General features: G+C 34.6%; 1 protein-coding gene across 1 annotated transcript in view; it reads left to right on the top strand.

The window, feature by feature from the left end:
* Positions 1-20158, top strand: part of arsj.L (arylsulfatase family member J L homeolog) — a 41723-nt gene extending 21565 nt beyond the window's left edge. Inside the window, exon 2 of the mRNA XM_018251572.2 lies at positions 17735-20158. Coding sequence (XP_018107061.1) covers positions 17735-19118 — 1384 coding nt within the window. The 3' untranslated portion in view covers positions 19119-20158. The remainder of the gene's footprint in view (positions 1-17734) is intronic.
* The last annotated feature ends 3572 nt before the right edge of the window (positions 20159-23730 follow it).

Below are 23730 nucleotides of genomic sequence, written 5' to 3'. Positions count from 1 at the left end.
ACATTATGTTTTGGGCCTTTGTACCAGCCCAAGGCAACCACAGCCCTTAAGCAGTAAAGATCTGTGTCTCCAAAGATGCCCCAGTAGCTCCCCATCTTCTTTTTTACTGATTCACTGCACATGCTCTGTGCTGCAGTCAGTTACTGAGTTTAGGGACTCACTCACAATATACAGTACACATAGAATATAAATGTCACAATATAAGGCTGATTAGTAATTAATACAGATAATTACTACATGGCGGCACAAGAACCAGTGCAACTAGCATCAGATTTTAAAAATCAGCCCTGTAGAATCAGTTTATATAAAAGGCCAAACTCATTTTCTGCTTGATAATTTGTGACGACCCCTAAGCTTAGCTTCTCAACAGCTGCTCAGAGCCCACTGAGCATGTGAGTGTTGCAGACTCTTTCCAAGATGGTGACCCCCTATGACAAGTTTGAAGTCCTGGTTCATTGCTGCTATTGACAAGCTGAAACTTTAAGCTGGTGCAATAAGTTCAGTGTATAAAATATGTCATTTTTTAGCCAAATTCATTTTTGGGATTTAGTTCTCCTTTAAAACTGTTGTGCTACAATTATGTTTAAAAAGTAAACAGACTACAGTAGATTAATACATTAAAGGCAGAGTAATAGTTTAAAATAAGCATGCACGATTAACATTTGTAAGGAAAACTGGCAAAGAATAAACATTTGACAGCCATTGCATTTTTTTTTAAAGTTCCCCTTGGTATTTGTTTAATCAAACAGTTACTATATGAGTGTGCAAGTAACATAGATATCTTGGTGCATCCCTTGATCCTACGTCAAATGCATAAACTTAACAAGGAAGCTGGGGCACTTGGTCATTATGTGCATGTGCCTCAACATGGATGTACCCCCTCCGGAGTGTGGGTTTTGCAGGGTCAGACTGGGCCAGAGGGACACCGAGACAAAACTCAGTGGGCCCTACCAACCTGATCACAGCTTGTCCTCCAGTATCGCTCCCCAACTGCCCTCCCTCCCCCATTTGCACCAAAAGCAAGTTAGGCTTGGGGGGGGGCTGGCGGTAGGTGAGTGGGCAGTAGGGGCCCCAGAGGGGGTGTGAGGGCTTCTGGGGTAGGAGTCTCGATGGGCATTGCACACCCCAGTCTGACCCTGGGGCTTTGATAGCCTGTACTTCCAGTAAGAGAAGCAACATTTAGGTTATAGGTGCCTTTTAAATATAATTAACAGTCTCAAAGAGAATAAGAAGATTAGCATTATTGAAGACCAGTTTATAGTTATGTGTTGGAATCTATTTTCTAGACAGAACTTGCAAATATCTTGCAGAGATCATCCATTTTTCTCTCAGGATCCATACAGAGAACTTTCTCTGAACAAAGTCTTCCTCTAGTGATATAATACCCTAAAAGGCCATCTGGAATATCGGCTTGTGATACAAGTATCAACAGAGCAATGTGGGTATTGGAGTCAACTGCAAGGTCTTGGATTGGGTCTGTTATAGAATTTAGCTCTATTTCTTTCGAATCAGCATATCTAAACTTTCACTTGCCTTTAGATGACGTCAGTTTCCTTTTCATGATAACATCAATTTTGCATTGTGTGGCAGGTAGATGATAATGGGTGGGTTAAGGCTAAGGTGGGTTAAGGCTATCGTTGTTTTACATCATTTCAGATTGATCGTGGAATGGGTAGGTTGTTTGTCCAGCAGATGGTCTCCAGGTTGGGGTCAGATAAATGCATCAGCAAATTAGACCTGCATAGATTTCTAGGCTATTGGCCATGGCAAATGTGGTTTAATTGGAAGCATAGCCATTCACATGTGACAAATCATAAAAACGTAAAACAGAGGTAGGTGCAATTCACTGTCCTTACTCAAGACCAGCACAGAGATGTAAGATTTAAGCAATTCTATCTTGAATATCCCTCTATACTAAACAAAAGTCAATAACACAATTTTTTGTAACTTTTTGGTGCCATTGTGGGCTAATTGCATGGGTGGCTGTGAGGCTTATGCTGTTTATTATATGCCAGTCTAAGGTAATAGGCACAACTCAATGGAACAGTAATGTGTCCTGGCTGGGGTAACATGTAGACCTATTATAATATCAACAAAATTCCGATACACTGATTTTTTTGTTTTTTTTCTGGGTAATATGCACTGCATTACTAGCTGGTTTCAGAACATATACTTGAGCTCATTGTTCTGTTTTGTTGGCCTGTCTGGAGCAACATACCTAAAATCCGTTGCTCTGTACTGTACTTTTTTTTAATTAAAAGGAAAAGCAGCACTTTTTGGGAAGTATATGTAATGGGCTCATGTCGGATATACAGAATAAAGCACTGCGTATCTTGACGGCGCTATATGATGATAGCCCCCTACTCTCCCAAATATATTGTTTTACATAACAGGACATACATAATAGCGATCTAGTCTTTACCAAGTCCTAACATCAGCTAAGTTTAGTCTTAAATGATAAAAAGCACATAACAGAATGTAATATGGCAATAAACCCCATATGTAATAAAATCAGAAAAAGGGTGTCCATTCTTCTTCATATTTGTTTATTTATCAAAGGTCTGAGGTTTTTAATATCTCGAATGAACTCACAACTCGAATGTTTTTTAATTTATGAAAAACTCGAATGTAAAAAACTCAAATCAGTGAATTTGGGGAGAAAAACTCGAATACTTGAGTTAATCGAGTTTTCTGCGCAAAAAAACTCGAATCACTCTAATTTGCTTCGAGCAAAACCCACCAAAATAAGCCTTAAAATCACAAAGGCTATTAACATCTTAAAATAGTTCAAGGGACCTCTGCCATTGACTTCTACATGACCTCAACAGGTTTTAGCTGGAGTTTTTTTCCGGATTCAAGCTATTTCCAGCTTCAGAGTACAATACATCTCCAAAAATGTGAGATTTGTTTTTAAAACCGAAAAAAATGTAGTGTTTTTTTTAACCTGAAAATTTCGTTTGAAAACTACCCTTAAAAAAACTTAAATTTTTTGGAAAAACACTCAACCTTTAATAAATTTGCCCCTAGGTGTTTATTGACCTAATGTTTGATCAGGAGGGTGTAGACTATTATAAGATTTAATGAGAACCCAATAACACAGGAGGTGTTAAGTGTCTGTAGATATAGAGAAATCATTCAATTAATGATATATTTTGAATGCCTGCGTTGTATTTATTTTATGGCTCCTGAAAGGATCTGCTACGTTTATACCAGTTAAAAGTTCCCCTGTGCAATCATTATTCTTTTGAAATAAAATAAGTGTTTCTGGGAGCTGGGTAGTATCACTACTTCTAAAAGTATGCTTTATACCGAGAGGCGTTTAGTTTCTTTCATGTACTTTATAATGAGATTAAAATAAAAGGATTTAGCTCACTCGAAAAATCAACATTATCAGCATGCAAGGTTATTAATAATGCATTTAGTTATGCCCAATGAAAAAATCATTTATATATGAACTGTGAATAGATATTGAGCTGAGGCACTCATGGACTAGCATCAAAAGATAACATTTTATGATTTGAATAGGCAGCAAATTTCTGTGTTTCGCTGTCGGGGAATAAATTTGTGCCGTGTCGAAAAAATTTTAATCAGAATAGTCGCACACATAAACATTGTTGCGCATCAAAATTATTCCGACTCTCATTGACTTTCATGCATTTTGCCAAAATTAATGTGAAGGCATATCTTTTTGACTGTACAGTTTCAGGAACTGACCAGCAGGTGGCGATGCTGTTGAAAAATGCATTATTTTTGCCATTGATAAAAACTTAAATATCCCTGAAATTAAAAAAAAAATTTATGTAAAATGTAAAAAAATGTAAATGGCAAAAGTGCGATTTAGCATTAATTTGTATGGTTTAAATGACAATAATGCAAATTGCACTTTTTAATAAAGATCTCATCAGCTTGTTTCATATTAGTAGCAAACACTCAAGATATTCATTATGTTCAATATTTTCAATAATGTCACCGAACATTCTCTTATTTGGTAATCAATAATCCTGTTAATACCAAATAATCCACCACTGCACAAGAATGTCTAATACCCGAAAAGAGTGCTACATTATTGGGCACAATTTTTTAATTTCATGTTAATTTTTACCATTATCACATATTTGCTTTAATTTTGAAATTTTGTGCACCTGTAAATTAAAAACTTGATATGTTACAGTAAAAATGTATTGTAGTATTTTAAATACTCAGAACCATTAACTGTAAACTGGTGTGTGGGAGGAAGCTGCCACTACACTGCAGAAGAGAGATAAGATAGTTCATGATCACCTATCTGGAAAAGAAGATTCTATCTGGCAGCAAGAAATTAAAAGCTGTTGATTTATTAACGCCAAAGAAGGATGACGTAATAATTTGAGTTCTAAAATGATTTCACTATAACTGAAACAATTTGTACAAATTCATCACAATTGTCTTAGCACAATTGTTTGGCACAAAAAGAAATGAGTTACCCAAGTCTTCAGAAATGTTATTAAATGACCTTTGTCCACCATGTACTCTCCTGATATGAAGAGATATAGATCAGGTATATAATTGATAGAGATAAAAGAGATTAAAAATAAGAAAGGAGATAAAAACAGTAGGTTATTATGGTAGGTCAAAAATAGGAATAGGACTCATGCTAAATGGCTTTGCATTGTGGAACACGTAGGGGCCTATTTTTTAAGCCATGATTTTTTCAGGTTGAGTTTTTATAGAAGTATGATTTTTTTTAGATTTATTATACCCCAAAGCTGCTAAAAATCCAAATCCGAAAATACTCCACCTAAAACCTGCCAAGGTCATGAAGAAGTTTCTTGACATTGTCATCTGTGCTGGATAATCTGAAAAAGTTTTCGGGCGACAACTCGATTCAGGAAACAATTTGTACAATTCAAATTGTTGCATGCTTTTGTCACAACTTTTTTCCCGCAATTATTATTTTTTTTTATCTGATTTTTTGATAAATCAGGTAAAATCATGGATGGGAGTTAGGTCAACTTTGTTTTAATAAAAAAAATAGATTTTAGTTTTAGTAAATACTCCCCATACAGTTATATCTCTTCATGCTTATTGGGTAGTTTAGTGGTAGAATTGCAAGAAATTGATGTTTAATGATTTTACCTATTTGTTCACAATTCTTTTCTCTGTTTTTGTTTAAAATGTAAAAAAATTAGCAAGTTTTGCAAAGTCAATTATAGTATCAACATTTTGTACATTTTCCCAAAAATTGTAAGCTAATAGAAAAGTATTAAAACAAGCATAAGAATATGTTAAAAATGTATTTAAAGTAAATATTTTAATCTGCAATTGTAAAAATCTAGATGGGTTATTTAATTTATGTAAAATGAGGTGGTTTATAATATTGCAAATGTACTTGGGCCACCAATCATATAAGCTTAATACATCAGGTTTATATTGCCACTAGAACTTAAAATAAAATAGATGGTAGACTAAAGGAAGTATTTTGTGACTTTTTTTTATAAAATCGGACTTTTAAAAAATCATGAATTTTTCTGAATTTATTAAACAGGAGGATGGAAAAGTCCAAATCAGAAAATCTGGCATCTCAGACCTGTCGAGGTTGCATATAAGTCAGTGGGAGAAGTTCCAATGATTTTTTTGATGTGGACTGGGTTTCGCGCAATACCCAGACGTTTTCGGGCAAAAATCTGAGTTTTCAGTGAAAAAACTGAAAAAATCATGAAAATCTAATTTTTTTCCCGCAAAGCAAGTTTTCAGGAAAATGTAATAATAAATAAGTGTAAAAAACCTGATCAGATTTGATCAGAGTTTGTAGCAGAAAATATTGAGATCAATTCGGACTTAAATTAAAATTTCCCCCTTAGACCTTTACTGCAATCCATCAATCAAGCTTAGTTAAGGATCATAGACTGTGACAGGGTTAGTAGTGTAAGTCTTATCACATTGCTGTATTATTATATTTACACAGATTTGACATGGTGGTGTGAATTCCTATATCGTCTGAAGAAAGAGAAGATCATATACTTGAAGAACTAGTCTCCCTTAATACCCTTGGTGTAAATGTCTCACTGGTTATTGGCACTACCAAGAAATTGAGTTCTAGATGTGCAAAACTAGATATACTCTTTAATTACAATAAATTGTTTGCCCTAAGAACTAGTTAATAATGTGATACAATACACAACGGATACTACAATATATTTAAAACATTAATAAATATCCCTATAAATACTCAATATGTGCATATATTATAAGAAAAAAAAATTCAAAAAGTTAATTAGAGAGAAGGAATAGTATAGTTACTAGGGGTGCCAAAATGCTAGGCAACCCCCCCGCCAGTAATTATAATGGCTTATCTGAGACTCTGGTCCGGTGCTCCTGTTTGCTGAAAACTGCTCCATCCCATAGTGCTTCTGTAAGAGCCACTGATGGCCTTAAAATAAACTGCCCTTGGTGCATAGTTTTGCAATGGGTTGAAGGCTGGTTGTAAAAATTACAACCACAATATGCAAATATATTTATTTGGTTTATGTATACAAAACATATTCCTTAATTTCCTTTCCAGAGGGCTCATGGAAAGCCCAGGCCTTTGTGGACTGCCCACAAATCTGGGCCTGTTGAGACGTGAGTACATTTTACACATAACTGAAATATTTGGTTCCATTATGAGAAAAATTCTATATTTCCTTTAGGAACTGGAAGATCATAGCTATAGAGGCCCATTTATCAAGGGTCAAATTTCAAATTCATGTGAAACTCTAATAAATTCGAAATTCGACCAATTGAAATTTGTTGATAAAATCAAATTTTCTCAGTTCAGACGAATGGAATCGACCCGAAAACTCAAATCAAATTAGCTTCGAAATAAAAAAAGATGATTTGAATTAAAAAAAAATTGTATGTCAGGAAGGGTGCAAACATCACCAAATGTAATAAAATCACATATGTTCAACCATAGCAACTAATCATCATGTAGAAAACATTGCGATGGCAAACTAGACCTGGTGCTAGCTCTGCCCATTTTTACAATAAAAACTATAAAAATTGTGTTTTTATTTCTCATTTGCTTGCATATTTACAAAAAAACTCAGTTTTGCTATTGAAAATCACCTTGTTCCGTTTATAAATTCAACTGTTAAAAAAAGCTCCAAAAGTAAAAAAACTTGAACGTTGAAACATTTCCCTGCCATTTCTTTTCCATTTTGAAGAGTTTTTTGATTAATAAAAAGCTCTAATTAGAGTTCAGAATCCCTACATTTGAAAAGTGTCTGCAAGTTTAATGAATAGGCTCCATACTTAACAAATGTTTTTTAATTCCTCTTTTCTAGCAGCAATATGTATGCAGACCATGAACTGTTCTAAGTGTTTAATCAAGTACAAGGGCCTAATTTTTTTCTATGTTGATTAAAAAGGAAACTTGATTAATTAGGAAGATTTGCCTGTAAACTTTTATCTAACGGATCTGACACAGCAATCAATATTCAATACTACAATTTTTGTATTTTAGCTCCAGATAGTGATAAACTATCACTTTTTCCCCCCTATAAAAACCTGCAAGAACAGCACTCACAGCACAAGGTAGTAATTAGTAATTCACATTACATGGCAGCTCAAAAACATTGCGTTCTGCATCACAATTCATTAATACCTTTGGCATTGGTTCAAATGACATGTCAACCCTAATTCTCTGCTTAATGATTTCCAATAACCCCTAAATGTGGCTTCTAAATAGCAGGTCAGAGCAGACTGAGCATGTTCAATATTACTGACACTCAAAAAATGGCAGAACCATCCAACCCGAGATGGAGAGCTACTGTATACAGATTTGAAGCCATGAATCATTACTGTTATTAGGCTGCTGATGCTGAATCTCTCTAATGGAACAGAAAGTTCAGTATATAAATATCTATAGCCATATTGATTTTTAGGGTTTAGTTCTCCTTTAATGATACCCAGTTATGTCTGTAAACATGCATAGCAATGAAGGGCAAAACCCTAGCACTATAATTTAATAGTCATTACATTATGGTGCCCTTTTACTAACAATCAAATTTATTTTTCCACAAATTTCAAACAAATTATGGTTTTATAATTTTTTTAAAAAGCTATTAAAATTCAAGATTTATTGTGAAAACCACTAATGCAAAGCTTTGCTAGAAAAAAGTTGTCAGGTCCTATAGAAGTCAATGGGATCCTATTGGGCCACTTTAAATCAATTTTTAGAGGTTTTTGATTTTTTAACTCATTGTTCAGCATAATTTTCCATTTGTAGTTTTTTTTTATTCGTATTTTTTTATAAATGCCATGACATTGGTAGTTTAACGGGCAGATTTGCTAAGGTTCAAATGGTAAATTCGAATTTGAATTTTCGATTTTTTTTGTGTTAAAATTCAAATTTAAATGCATCAACTCGTATGTAAATTCGAATCTGCCGAATTCATTTACACATCAATGGCAGAGGTCCATTGACCCATTTGAACCATTTGAAGATGTTAATTGCCTTCCTAACATTCAAGTTTTTTTCGGAGAAAAAAGTTGAATTGAGTTTCACTAGAATTCGATTCCAATTCAATTTAAGTTTCAATTCGTTCGATTTTTAGACGTTCTAGTTTTCCCTTAAATAAGATAACATTCAAGTTTTGAGTACATACCAATTTATTAGAGTAAAAAAAAATTCATATAAATTCGACCTTTGATGAATCCCCTTAGAGTTTGTGAGTCGTGGTTTCAAAAACCTTTAAAACCACTAAAATCCGATCTTTTATGAAATAGACCTCTATGATAAAGTAAAAACAAAAAAGTACAGGTATGGGACCTGTTATTCAGAATGCTCAGGACCTGAGGTTTAAAGGATAAAAGATCTTTCTGTAATTTGGATCTTCATACCTTGAGTCTACTAGAAAATCATATAAACATTAAATAAACCCTAGAAGCTGGTTTTGCCTCCAAAAAGTATTAATTAAATCTTAGTTGGGATCAAGTACAAGGTACTCTTTTATTATTACAGAGAAAAAGGAAATCATTTTAAAAAATCTGGATTATTTTATTATAATCGAGTCTATGGGAGACTTCCCGTAATTTGGAGCTTTCTGGATAATGGGTTTTCAGATAACGGATTCGATACCTGTAATGCAATCATTTAAAATAAAAAATAATTTATGTAAAATGCACAGTACTGAAAAATTTAAAAATCTTGTTTGTGGATGTCAGGATCACTCCAAATATTGTCAAGAATTATTTAAAAACAAAAGGTTTTCGATCCTACTGAAAGGCGCTCTTTTTGAGGCTTTTAATGTAAAATGTAATATTGAATACATATTTAGCCAGCTGCTTAGAACTGCAGGTTACTGGGACTGGACATTTAATTAAAACCCCAATTACCATGATCACAGTTCCAAAAGTTGTGGATTTTTTAATATTCCATGAGTGTAGTGATGGGCGAATCTCTCCCGTGGAAACGGAAAGTTCACAAACAATTCGTGAAATTTGGGCGTTTTCACAAAAAATTCGTGAAATTCAGACGTTTTCCTGAAATATTCAAGAAATTCATGCAAAATCTAGCAATTCGAACCTTTTCACTGAAAAAATCGAGCGTTTTCACACAAAAATCGTGAAAATTGGAAATTGCCGCAGGCGAATTTACACCGGTGAATTTTCGCAAGAGATTTGCGAATTTATTCACCGGGTGACGCAATGCGGGAGAAATTCGTGCCTGACGAATTTATTCACCCATCACTACATGAGTGATGAAAATAAAAGGAGCTTGACACCTGTAAAGTGGAGGCATGCAATGGAGATACCAGAAGACATATGAAAACTAGACTTGTGCTTCTAACCTTTTAATAACTACCTAACAATGCTAAACATGTTTTAGTTGTTCATTTCAAGTCACTGTTTTTATTTTTATACTTATGGACAGCCTGAATCTGAAGCTAGAGCAGTTGATTTGTATTATATTAAGCTAATATTAAAAAAGGGTGTGCACTTATGTCAGTACACGAATAGACCAGAGGTTCTAAACCAGCATTTGGGACCAAATATTGGGTTGTCATGCTGTGTGGGGGGCACAATTATCCTGACTTTATTTATATAGCACTACTGTAATGTGCAACAATGTACAATTTAATATACATTAAGGGGCAGATTTATTAAATGTCGAGGTTAATTTTTAAATTAAAAAATTCAAATTTCAAAATATTTTTGTGTACCTTGACTAGGGAATAGTCCAAATTCGATTTGAATTTAAATAAAAATTGAAAATTCGAATATCGAAATTTATCATGTACTGTCTCTTTAAAAATTGCGACTTCAACCATTTGCCATCTAAAACCTGTTGAATTGCTGTTTTAGCCTATGGGGGACCTCCGAGAACTTATTTGGAGTCAATTGGAGGACTATAAAATCGAATTATATCGAATGCGCTATTACTTTGATTCGTATGTTTCGAATTCGGCCGAATACGGACCTATTCGATTGAAAACGGAGCTATTCGGACAAAAAGAAGTTAAAACTTATTTTCGGTTGGTCTTTTTGAATTCGAATTTTGAAGTTTTTCAAATTCGAAATTTTACCCTTGATTAAATATGCCCCTAATAGTACAAACACTTCAGTAAACATTGCAAAAAAGAAAAATAAATGTATGCCATAACAAAGATTAAGTGGAGGAAATGGATCCCTCCCTTATAAAGCTTGTTGATATAGAGTCAGTGCTGTCCAAATATTTCCTTATAGTAGGCCAATGATTCACTATACAACAGGTATGGGATGTGTTATCCGGAAACCTGTTATCCAGAAAACTCTAATTTACAGAAAGGTTGTCTCCCATAGAATCCTTTATATCCAAAATAAACACAATTCGACCCTTAATAAATCTGCCCCTTAATATTTACATGGTTTTCTAGCAGACTTAAGGAATGAAATTGAAATATGAAACATGAAATTATGGAAAGATCAGTTATCTGGAAAACCCCATCTTACGAGCATTCTGAATAACAGGTCCCATACCTGTAAATGTTTGCCCAGATTGTTATGCAATTAATAAATAAGCATGGCCCTTCAGTCAATTTTCTTTTCATGTAGAAGTGCAAATTCTCAAGAGAGATACATTTTCTTTTGTATTATACCAAAGTAAGACTCTTTCTTTTAAAATATTTTCGATACCTCAGACCCACCCATATCATGCTTCCAAAGGATTAGCTAAAATTCTCACGAAGGAGCTGCGGGCGTGTACCATCTGGCCCAGTGTGTTGTCTTCAGATTCATTTTCTCTAGATATCCTTCATCAATGTCTTTTGTCAATAGACCGGTGTTTCTGCTAAGTCTTCCATGCTGCCACTGTGCTAATACTTATTTACAGAGACATTTTCTTCTTTTAAACAGGAAAATACTTCATTTAGCACAATTACCTGTTCAGCTCTTAAAAAATAAACTGTACTGTTCAAATGAATAAAACATTCACTCTTCTATTAGAATAAGATGGGACTCTGTACTACTCAAAATAATTGACTCAAAAATGAATTCATTTTCATGGGGAAAAAAATGTGTTTTGTTACATGCTATTAACAAAGTTACACATAATAAATTATACCGAAAAAATATAAAACTGGCAGGGAGAACACAAAATGACTTTTATTATAGAAGACAAAGTTTAAACTATGAGCTTTATTATACTGCCAAATAATTTTCTTGTGTGTATATTTATATTTAGGGGCAAAGTCACATAATCACTCCTTTGTATAATAATTTTAATTAATCTCCCCCAGAAATTTCCAAGAAGATGCTGCCCAAGAAACAAGAAACATTGGGAGAAGATGTTGACCTAGGGCCAGTGCTGGACATCAATAATAACAATGAATTCAGGAGAATACTTAAAGGGGAACTATCTCAAAAATGAAAATTTAATATAAGCTTCATCATGCTGAATTAAGAAACTTTCTAAATACAATCAAATACTCTGTACTTTTTCTGAAATAATCAAGTTCATTTTCACTATTTCTCTCTCAGCATCTGTTTCTCTTCATTCTGTCTTCTTGCAGCAGTTGGGTGTCAGATAATCATTGACAGTTAGATCCAATATATCTTATAGGGGGGTCCTTTTGTGTAGAAGATGTATTAGAGCTCACGCTATTAAAATAATCAGAAATCCTGTTGTTTTCTTAGATTTTGTTTGTACTGAAATCAGTTATTTGAGTGAGCTGTAATACATCTGCTAGGAAAGGAATCACCCCCTATAAGATATACTGGATGTAACTGTCAGTGACTGACACCCAACTGTCATCTGACCCAACTGCTGTATGAAGACACAATGAAGAGAAACAGATGCTAAGAGAGGGATAGTGAAGATAAACTTGATTATTTCAGAAACATTTCAGAACATTTAATTGATTGTATTTAGGAAGTTTCTTATTTCAGTATGCTGAAGCTTATATAAAATTTTGGTGATAGTTCCCCTTTAATGATACTGTTTATCACTGTTAGGCTTACCACTTCGCATTCTACTAACCCAGCTGGTAGAAATGACACAGTGCAAATGTTCTATATAAAATAAAGATGATATAGATAGGTAGGTATGCATGATTTTGTAGAAAGAACATCAAACATAATCACTGTTAACTTTACAGTGATGTCACTGGGTTTCACCTACTAGCACATCACCCTATACCTTTCTTTTCAAGCCAAATGGAGCACCCTTTATGTTAATGCTAGCTCCTCAACTGAACTAGATTCATGATTTAATGCTAAACTGAAACACTGCGGCCTCTCAGCTAAAAACCTCAATTATTTTTGTCTTTTCAAGCCTAGAGAGAGACTGTTTGACCATGTAAGTGGAAAACCAGCCCTAACTTAAAGTTATACTGTCATGGGAAAAAAATGACTTGGGGCAGCTGGGAAATTGACAATATGTCTAGCCCCATGTCAGATTTCAAAATTGAATATAAAAAAATCTGTTTGCTCTTTTGAGAAATGGATTTCAGTGCAGAATTATGCTGGAGCAGCACTATTAACTGATTCATTTTGAAAAACATTTTTTTCCCATGACAGTATCCCTTTAAGACATGTCTTGGTGTGATGTAGTAGATTTAGCATGTTCTGCCTGTTTCCTCTCACAATACTTTGCCAGTAGAGTAATATGGTTCCTTCCAAGTGTGTTATCTAAGGTAGAAACACTGAAGAGAGAGTTAAATACAAGGGTGTGACATTTAGGGGCCTATTTATTAAACCTTGAATTTTTCTGGTTGAGTTTTTAAAGGGGAAAACTCGAATTTTTAGAAAAAAACTCAAATCTTACTGATTTATTATACCCCAAAGCTGCTAAAAATCCAAATTTGAAAATACTCCATTTCAAATCTGTCACGGTCTTGTAGAAGTCAATGGCAGCTGTCCCTGAAAATGTTTCATGACAAAGTGGTCCACGCTGCTTTTCGTCCAATAATCAAATAAATTCGAGTTGTCACAGTTGAATTTTGTTGCTACCTTTTTTCACTCATTTTTCACTTTTTCGAGAAGAATTCTTGATAAAGGAATTACACATGTGGATGGCAGTTAGGTCGAATCTGATTGATTTGAGTTTTAGTAAAAAACCCCCGAAGTAAAGACTGAAACAATCCTCAGGCATTGTTTTATTTTTTGATCTTGAGTTATGCTTTAAACACTGTCTGGGAGCCTTTACTAGTTCACCTGGAGTATATAATCCACAACAAATAAACATATAATGCACAGTTCTAGTGCTTGGCTGTTAACAGAGAATGACTTTCCTAAACAAAAAGTGCCATCACTAGTGATAGCCATTTGCCAACGGCGAATACATTCGTAAAACTGCCGGGAAAATTTGCCGGTGTAAAAAAAAATGGACGCCAGCATCAAAAACGCGAATTTTTTTGTTTGATGTTCTTTTCTACTACATCACACCAAGACATGTCTTAAAGGGATACTGTCATGGGAAAAAAATGTTTTTCAAAATTAATCAGTTAATAGTGCTGCTCCAGCAGAATTCTGCACTGAAATCCATTTCCCAAAATTCGCCCATCACTAGCCATCACTGTCATAGGTCAGCTTCAATCTCCATTAAGATAGTTGGGGTGGAAATTTCTGTCCAGGGTGGCTAGTATAAAGGAGGGAACACAATGTCCAGTGAATTCCATATTTCAGTGAGTCTACCATAGTAACTATCATAAGAACATAGTAGATATACAGTGAATATACTGTATACAGGGAATAGTTAAACAAATTGTAACTGTTTTAGTCTAATTAGCCCATCATTTTTATGTGATATGAGATCAATGACTGCTAATAATGCTCTAATTTTTTCAACAATTTATATTAATCTTTTAATCACACTAAAAATGAATGAATAATGTGTGGTTGTTGCTTGTGGGACCAGTTCTCAACACATATGTAACTTCACCAAAGTCCACCTCAATTTGCCCGGTGTAATTTTACAAGACATCTCATATTTACTAAAAATCTCCTGGGTAAATTCTCGGTGAAAATTTGCCAGTTTATTTTTCCCATAAAATAGTGCTGAAAATAGAAATTCTAAAAATGTTTTTTCTAGAGAATTTACACCATGGAGAAAATTAGCATGGAAAGAGCGATGTTGATAATGAGATTTAAAAGCAGCTGCTCTATCTTTATAATGGTATTTTGCCAGCATGAACCTGGAGAAATTTTTCTTTGTCAAAAGATGTCCTTGTGCTCCTAGTGAATTGGAGAATTTTCACTGGAGAAAGTTCACCTGGAGAAATTATTTACCACTGTGAAGTTAATTCTCCAAAACTTGGGGGCCCATTTTTGAAACCTCGATTTTTTTCTGGTCGAGGTTTTTTAGGGGGAAAACTCAAATTTTCGTGGGAAAAAAAACTTTATAATACCCCAAAGCCGCTAAAGATCCAAAGCCGAAATACACCATCTCAAACCTGTCGAGGTCATGTAGAAGTAAGTGGCAAATGTCCCTGAAGTTGTTTCTTGACATCGTGATCGGAGCTGGATAATCCGAAAAAGTTGGGGTTTTCGTCCAATAATCTGAAAAAGTCGTTTTTTTGCAGCGAAAACTTGAAAGATTTAGTTTTCAGATTGTCAAACATACGGTACGAATTGACGGACAAATTTCCCTTGATGTTTAGTCACCCCAATTTTTTCGAGAAAAATAAATAAATTATTATTAAATGAGTTAAAATCATGGAAGGGAGTTTGGTCAGATTTGTTTTCATAAAAAATGTGATTAATTCAAGTTTTGGTAAATCAGCCCCTTGGTGTAGTCTCCTTTTACTAAATTGGTGAAGGGAATCTACATTTTTGGTGAAATTACTTCAAATTTCCACTTTCTCCCTTTAGTAAATATACCCTAGAGTGTATTGCTGTAATGATGACACTGGGTAAATGCCCTTAACATTCAGAATAAGAAGAACAAAATATATTTAGCCCTCATCCTCCATGTCATTCATACATATTTGTCAGGGTCACTGGTCTCTGAGGAATTCCCTAGAATAGAAATATGATTATATATTTTCCTTATTAGTAGCTGGAAATGTTAGAGCATAAAATCGAATGGTTAAAACAATAGCATATAATTTATTACACTTCCATTGCTTATACAGTGTTTTGTGCTTGAGCTAAAGATAAAACATCACCATACACAGTGGATATAAAAATGTTGTATTCCCTCAAATAATTCAGTAGTTACTCATTGCCACCTACATCTCTGCATTATTTATGAGCTGCAAACAATTTTTGTTGTGCACATAGATAGGCGCTCAGTGTTTTACGAGGCCATAAAGCTCTCATTTTGAAAATCTTGCACTCTTCGTCATTCTTTCCAAATAATGTATGATAAATGGCACTCATATTTACCATAGTGAAACTGCCTGAAATTAGCTTGCTAGTTTTCATTAAGTTAATGGCAAATTTATACTGTACCGCAAATATCCAAACATGAGGGAATAATTAAACTGATTACTGATTTGTTTCGCAGGAAAATAGAAACACTCCTTTTTTTCTAAAAGTTGCTGATCATTTAGTACATATGTATAAACAGTTTTAGAAATGTTATAAACAGCATTAATTGAATTACGATTTGCAGAAATTGCATTTGCAATGCAATTATGTCCCTTAGACCGTTTATTGTATTGCAGATTTTAATTGAGCACTGTGCATGAAAATGAAGATCTTGTAATTTTTGGGGATCACAACAGTAGGATCTTTTATTACATCCTTTTAGATATGATTGAGAAGACTGTAACAAAATATAATAGATATGACTATCGAAGTGTTCACTATATGGGAAAATATTTTTGTCTGCAGTATGGCAGGAGGCCCATTTATTAAAAGTTGTATTTTTGTGGTATTAGGGCTTTTTGAAACCATGATTCTCTAAAATCATGAATGCCATGAAAGCTATTAAAATATCCGAATATAAAAAGTATGAATGGAAAAAAGTGCTGAAAAAAATATGAATGTCTCTAAAACCTCTAAAAATTCTAGTTTTTTGGACAATTATTAGCAAAAAAAAACCCAAAAACCTACAGCTCCCATGGATTTCTATGGGACCTTGACTACTTTTTCTTGGAGAAGTTTCGTATTACAGTTTTTCTAACAATCAAATTTAGATTTTTTTACAAATTTTGTGGTTTTCCTATTTTTTTACAAGCTCTAAAAATTATGGACTTATAAGGTGTAAAACGCATGAAAAACTCGACTACAAAACTTCCCTACGTAAAACTGTCAATGTCTTAATTATCCTATTGTACTTTTTTCAGAATTTTTTTTACAAGGAATTGTCCGGAAAAACTCGAATGTTTTAGGGGCACATTTATCAAGGGTCGAATTTCGAGGGTTAATAAACCCTCGAATTCGACCTCGAAGTAAAATCCTTAGAATTCAAATATCGAATTCAAAGGATTTAGTGCAAATGCTTCGATCGAATGATCGAAGAAAAATTTTTGTTTGATCAAAAAAATGTTAGTAAAGTGCTGGGGAAGGTTCCCATAGGCTAACATTGAACCTTGGCAGGTTTAAAGTGGCAAAGTATGTAGTCAAAGTACTTTTTAAAGAGACAGTACTTCGACTATCGAATGGTCGAATAATCAAATGATTTTTACTTTGAATCGTTTGAATCATTCGATTTGATCGAATTCGATCGAAACTTTTTAAAGAGACAGTACTTCGACTATCGAATGGTCGAATAATCAAATGATTTTTACTTTGAATCGTTTGAATCATTCGATTTGATCGAATTCGATCGAATTTGACCCATTCGATGGTTGAAGTACCCAAAAAAATACTTCGATTTTTTTTTCATTCGAATCCTTCACTTGAGCTTAGTAAATCTGCCCCTAAATGTTTTTTTTTTTGGATCTTTTAGCGTAATTTTCCATTAATAATTTTTTATTCAGATCTTTTAATAAATGTCATGGTTTTAGAGAAAGTAAGCTTAGTGGTGGTTTGAAAAACTCCTAAAATTTGACCACCAATATACAGTACTCCACGAGTCTTAGGGAAATGTTTTTTTAAACATTTTTTAGAGATAAAATATGATTCGTAAATAATCAGAATGTAAATAGGCCCCTTAATTGCTTCTGGTGATGCTACCATCTCTTTCGACTTCCCAAATGGTCAAGTTATCCAAATGGGATCTCAATACAGATAACTGTTTTTCAATATTATCGCTGCAAAATGTTGTAAATAGTGATGCTGTTTTTTTTATTTGTATTTTTACTAGCTTTGGCATTTTATATGTTCTTTTTTTTTTTTCCTCTTCCAGGTATCAAATCCATACAGGTCTTCAGCATTCTATAATAAGACCTTCACAGCCTAACTGTTTGCCACTGGACAATATGACACTGCCTCAGAAACTCAAGAAGGCTGGTTATAAGACGCATATGGTTGGAAAATGGCACTTGGGATTTTATAAGAAAGAATGCATGCCAACTCAGAGGGGATTTGATTCTTTCTTTGGTTCACTTCTGGGTAGTGGAGACTACTACAATCATTATAAGTGTGACAGCCCTGGCATATGTGGATATGACCTCTATGAGAATAATAATGCAGCATGGGATCAAGATAATGGTATTTATTCAACAGAAATGTATACACAAAGAGTACAGCAGATTTTATCAAGCCACAATCCCAACAAACCTTTATTCCTTTACATTGCTTATCAAGCAGTTCACTCTCCTTTGCAAGCCCCTGGAAATTACCTGGAGAATTATGACTCAATACCCAATGAAAATAGGAGAAGGTATGCTGCCATGCTGTCATGTTTAGATGATGCTGTTAATAATGTAACAACTGCTTTGAAAAAATATGGTTTCTATGACAACAGTGTTATAATTTATTCATCAGACAATGGTGGCCAGCCAATGGCTGGAGGCAACAACTGGCCATTACGTGGGAGTAAGGGGACATACTGGGAGGGGGGAATACGAGCTGTTGGATTTGTACATAGCCCCATTTTGAAAATTAAAGGTTATGTTTGTAAAGAGCTGGTTCATATAACAGACTGGTTTCCAACATTAGTCACTTTGGCAGGTGGGGAAATCGATGAGGAAATACAATTAGATGGCTATGACATTTGGGAGGCCATAAGTGAAGGAAAACGTTCCCCAAGGCAAGAAATTCTGCACAATATCGACCCCATGTATACTAAAGCAAGAAATGGTTCTTGGGCTGCTGGTTATGGTATTTGGAATACTGCAATTCAATCAGCAATAAGGGTAAACCATTGGAAATTGCTCACAGGAAATCCTGGTTATGGAGATTGGATTCCTCCGCAAAGCTTTAGCAATGTAGGACCCAACCGCTGGCACAATGAAAGAGTGACTCTAGCAAGTGGAAAATCTGTGTGGCTTTTTAACATATCAGCTGACCCCTATGAAAGAATCGATTTATCTGACAGGTACCCCGATATTGTAAAGCAGCTCTTAAGAAGACTTGCACAGTTTAATAAAACAGCCGTTCCAGTGCGGTACCCACCGAGAGATCCAAGGAGCAACCCTAAACTTAATGGAGGAGTATGGGGCCCATGGTACAAGGACAAGACTAAACGAAGGAATCCTAATGCAAAGAAATCTAAGAAGGCCAAGAAAAAGCAAAATCATAGGAAACAACAATATTCTGGTTGCCAACCTGTTTCAGTGAAGTCATAAATTTACTGGGGGGAAAGTAACAAATGGTGCTAGCAGAACGTTATATCTGCACATACAAAACACATTGAATGAAAAGTATGTTTTCACTTTTGCTAAATTGAATTTTTTTCTCGTATTCCATTTTTTAAATAATAATCTATTTATATCAGAAAACTATAATGAGTCTGAGAAGAATGGTGAGTATCAGCCTTTACAAATAATCAGTTATAACTGATGTAGTAGCCCTGCACAGTACTCAGGAACACAGTGAACGCAGTGATCCCCAACCCGTGGCTTGTGAGCAACATGTTGCTCTCTGTTCCATTGGATGTTGCTCCCAGTGACCTCAAAGCAGGTAATTATATTTGAATTACTGGCTTGGAGGCAAGTTTTGGTTGAACAAAAACCAAGTTTACTGCCAAACAGAGCCTCTTGTAGGTTGCAAGGGTATATAGGAGTTACAAATTGCCAATCACAACCCATATTTGGCACCCCCAGCACCTTTTAGCATGATTAAATTGCTCTCTAAGGGGTTGTTAATCTTTCAAATGCTTTTCTCAGTTGAGTTGTTTTCAGATGGTCAACAGAAATAATGTGTGTCAGTCTGGAAGCTCAGTAATCCAGGTGCAGATTCAGAACTGTTACAATTTGCTACATTTAGTTGACACATTTCTCAGCAGCAACCTGTGAATGTAAAATTGATGAGGGTGCTATTTTAAGCACTTGCAATGTACATTCATTATTTAATACAGGATACATGTGCTGTTATATGACTGAAGTTTGTTACAACACACTGCTGGTTGGTTTCTGACCAGTCTGACCACCAAGTAGTCAAGGAAAAAGAAAGAGGCTGCTCTGATTTTCTTTTGGTTAGGAAAGATCTGAGAAAGGGTTCCTAGCCAGAAGAACATCAGAGTAGCCTCTGACTGACTAGAAGGTTATGCTGTTGTAATTTCATTTGTGTTAACAGTACATGTATTCTTTAATATCTTGGAATTAAAAAAAATATGAATAAAAGTGCTTAGAATAGCAACCTCATCAATTTTACATTTACTTATTTTAAAGGTTTACTTGTACTTTAATAAAATTCAGGGATTCTTCTCAGCAGGGCCAAAGAGACAGAAATGTATCAACTAAATGTATCAATTTAGAACAGTTTACATAATCAGCGACCCCCTCCCAGAGCTGCTCCAGAAAGAAAAGAAAGTCAAAAATCTAAACAGCCACAAGTAGAAAATAGGAAGTAATTTAAAAAAAAAAAAATCTTTATTTCTGGTGAATTATCTGAAAACAACTGTGAACTGAAAAAAACATTTGGAAAGTGAACAATATTTCAATACTTCAGCAGTGCCATCTCAATGGCTCAACATCCTGGGCATGTCAGATTTATTTTTTAAAGTGCTATATTTTCTGGGGATAAGCTGCCTGAAACTACAAGACTGACTACCTAGGGAGACATTTATGACGTGTGCACCTAAATGAGCATAGTGCTGTTATTCCTAAGTCTATGCAAGCTGTCAGTGGCCTTCAAAAATTGGCTCTTTTAGCCCCAGCAATGTAATGCTTTGGAAAAAAAAGTGCAATCATAGGGTCCAGGATTGGATGCTAGATTCTGAAAACAAATGTTTTTTGTTGATTTTCTTATTCAGTAATGGAAAAGTATTACAGAGTTAAGTAAGCATGGTGCCACTTGGCAGAAATATATACTTCCTTCTTCAAAGACAAATTGTCTAAAGTCACCCAAAATGTAAATGACAGCAGCCAGAGTCAGCCTTTTATGTTTTATTCCTGTAAAAACCTGGCCATGGCCCATAAAGAATTTTATAAAGTATTTGTTGTACAGTAGAATAATCTTTGATGGACAATATTGAAGGAAATCAATACACAATGTTGAATTACAGACACATACTCCTCAAGTTGAAAAGCCACTTAATCCATTAGGTCAGAACTAGCTATAAGTAATGTAGGCAACATTTGTCCTAGACCACTAACCCATAGCAAAGAATCATATATTTGCTTTGACCTGCATATTTTGATTGATTTTTGGGTTCCTGGAATAGGACAATATGTTGCCCCTGTTATTATCTGTCTATCCATATGCTGACAGTGAATTTGAGATTTACGCTTGGTTGGTAAATCATGGATTAATAAAGCACACACATCTTGGCACATTAGAGACTGTTATACAGTATTTATTTTCAGACCCATTTAAATTTACTGCAGCCTCAGAATATTCCAAATACAGCAGATTAGAAATATAAATTGAATTTGTTTATAGACAATGAACTGTAATGATAAATGTACTGTGTTCTGAACTCCTCAATACACGTTTGGTCTCTAGATAATGTCTTTTATGTCTCAGCTTTCAAGCCAAAGGAATGAAGTGATGATGTTAAATGACAGAATTAATGATGTGATGAAAAGACTCACAATTTCTTTTTAAAAAAATGTATTGTAAAAGAAGTAACATTTGATGTATATTAAATTATTTTATTCTTATGTACAAATTGTGTTGGAACATATTACAAAGCAAATTTAATGTGTAAAACATATACAATGCCATATTAATAGTAAGAAATTTGAATAGGTTTTTGAATAGGTTTTTGAGAGTTTATAGACCCATTGAAAATAATGATTAAAGTACGAATTTGAGGGTTTTTCCCCCCCAAAGTTTTATTTGATCTAGTTTTATAGATTCAAGATTTTCAATAAAACAAACATTTGTGTTGGTCAAATATCAGGTTTATTCAAACTTTTTAAAAAAAATCACAAATTCGAATTTTGACGAATAGGCCTCTATGCAAACTTCTCACTCATTTAGCCCTTGACAAAACAAATAGAAGTACAGGTATGGAACCTGTTAACCAGAATGCTCGTGACCTGAGGGTTTTCCAGAAAAGGGGTTTTTCCATAGATTCAATCTTCATTTAAGTCTGCAAAAACTTACTTTCTATTTTCTATGTGTGACAGTTTATCTAATATTGAAGTGTAAAGTGTCATTTTTTACCTTCTAAAGCAGCTCTGGGAGGGGGGGGGTCGTCAACCCTGTTGTTAGAATTGATACAATAGTTGCTAATACTCCAGAGATGCTGCTGAGAAATGTATCAACTAAATGTTGCAAAATTGTAACAGTTCAGAGTATTTGCCTGGATTACTGAGTCAGTGGATTTCTCCTTTCCAGAGCTGCTTTAGAAAGACATAATCACTTTTACTCTACAATTTACAATTTACTCTAAGGAAAATGTCCTTTCTGCAATTCAGAGGCTTCTGTATAATGGGTTTGGAGGCTTCTAGATAATGGGTTTCCAGAAAAGAGATCTCCTACCTATAACAAAATTATTTTGACTATATTCAGATGTGTATGTTTTGCTGCTTTTTTGGCATTTTGTCTCTTATTTCTGACCATCAGAGTGCACCTCCTGCACCTGGCCCAGCTGTACTCACAGGGCCGGATTTAGTGGGTTCCCATACTTGTACTACAATCCTGTTTTTTGTTTCACTGCACAGTGAAGATTTTTCCATTTCTTGACTTGTAATTTTACTTTGTTGTAATGCATCTTGAGGCTATGTGTGCCAAGTTCACTTTCCTGAGAAGTATAAATAAATCCCTTTAACATTGCAGAAAAATCATGCTGATGTTAATGCAGCTGTAAATGACTGCTCAGAAGAGTTTGTTTTCCATTCTGTTCTATCGATATGGAAACCAAAACGTTCAATCGTTTGGAAAGCAGTCAGTTTAGGAACTGCTGAAGTAATCTAAATGTGAAACTGGACAAGAGGACACCCTTGTAAAATATTATATGAGAAATGTACAAAGCTTTAGTATCACAGCTGTCCTCTCCTCTCAGCTGTCAAAGCTCCTGTTCATTGTGAAACCTGGATCTGCATAGGAAAATGGCATATGTATGTGTGCTAAAGTCAGTTTTTAACAAGCAATGCTATATGCTGTTAAATGAAGAGCAAGTTACCTCTTTACAAATATTAAATAGGGTATCTAACCCTGCTAAAGGATAAGGTTGTGTAATTACATAGTTTCCCCAGGTGTATTCACCTATAGCAGCCAATCAGCAGGTAGCATTTACCAATTACCTGTTTAAAACCAAACATTATAATGGTTATTGTGCCTTGGCAAACTTTTATTACATATGTAGGGTTAATGTCTGAAACTGCATTTGTCTGCATTAGTCACTAAATGAGAACATTTCTCTTATGTTTCATTTCCCCTATAGGCAAAAGATCACCGATCTGCAGTGGCAGCACATACAAATTTATCACCACCAATTTATGCTCACCCCTGAAATTGGCATTACTAGTGATGGCCGAATAAATTTGTCAGGCGCTAATTAGTCGCAAATGTCCACGTTTCGCCAACAGTGAATAAATTTGTGAAACTGGCAGTGAAAAATGTTGACGCCCATTGACTTCAATAGGCGCATGTATAAAAATTGTCACGGGCGTCAAAATTGAAGCGCAATAAAAAATTTGTGTTTATCCAGTGCAATGCATGGCAGTCCTCACTGGTGTATAAATTGCAGTCACCAATGGGGTTATGTAATAAAAAGTACTAAATTTGCCCAGAAGCAGTAACCCATAGCAACCAATCATCAGCAAGCATTGACTGATCAAACAACTT

The sequence above is a fragment of the Xenopus laevis genome, chromosome 1L, assembly GCF_017654675.1.
Source record: "Xenopus laevis strain J_2021 chromosome 1L, Xenopus_laevis_v10.1, whole genome shotgun sequence".
Classification (NCBI taxonomy): Eukaryota; Metazoa; Chordata; class Amphibia; order Anura; family Pipidae; genus Xenopus; species Xenopus laevis.
The sequence above is the reverse complement of the archived record's forward strand: the minus strand, read 5'-3'. Positions and strand labels throughout refer to the sequence as shown.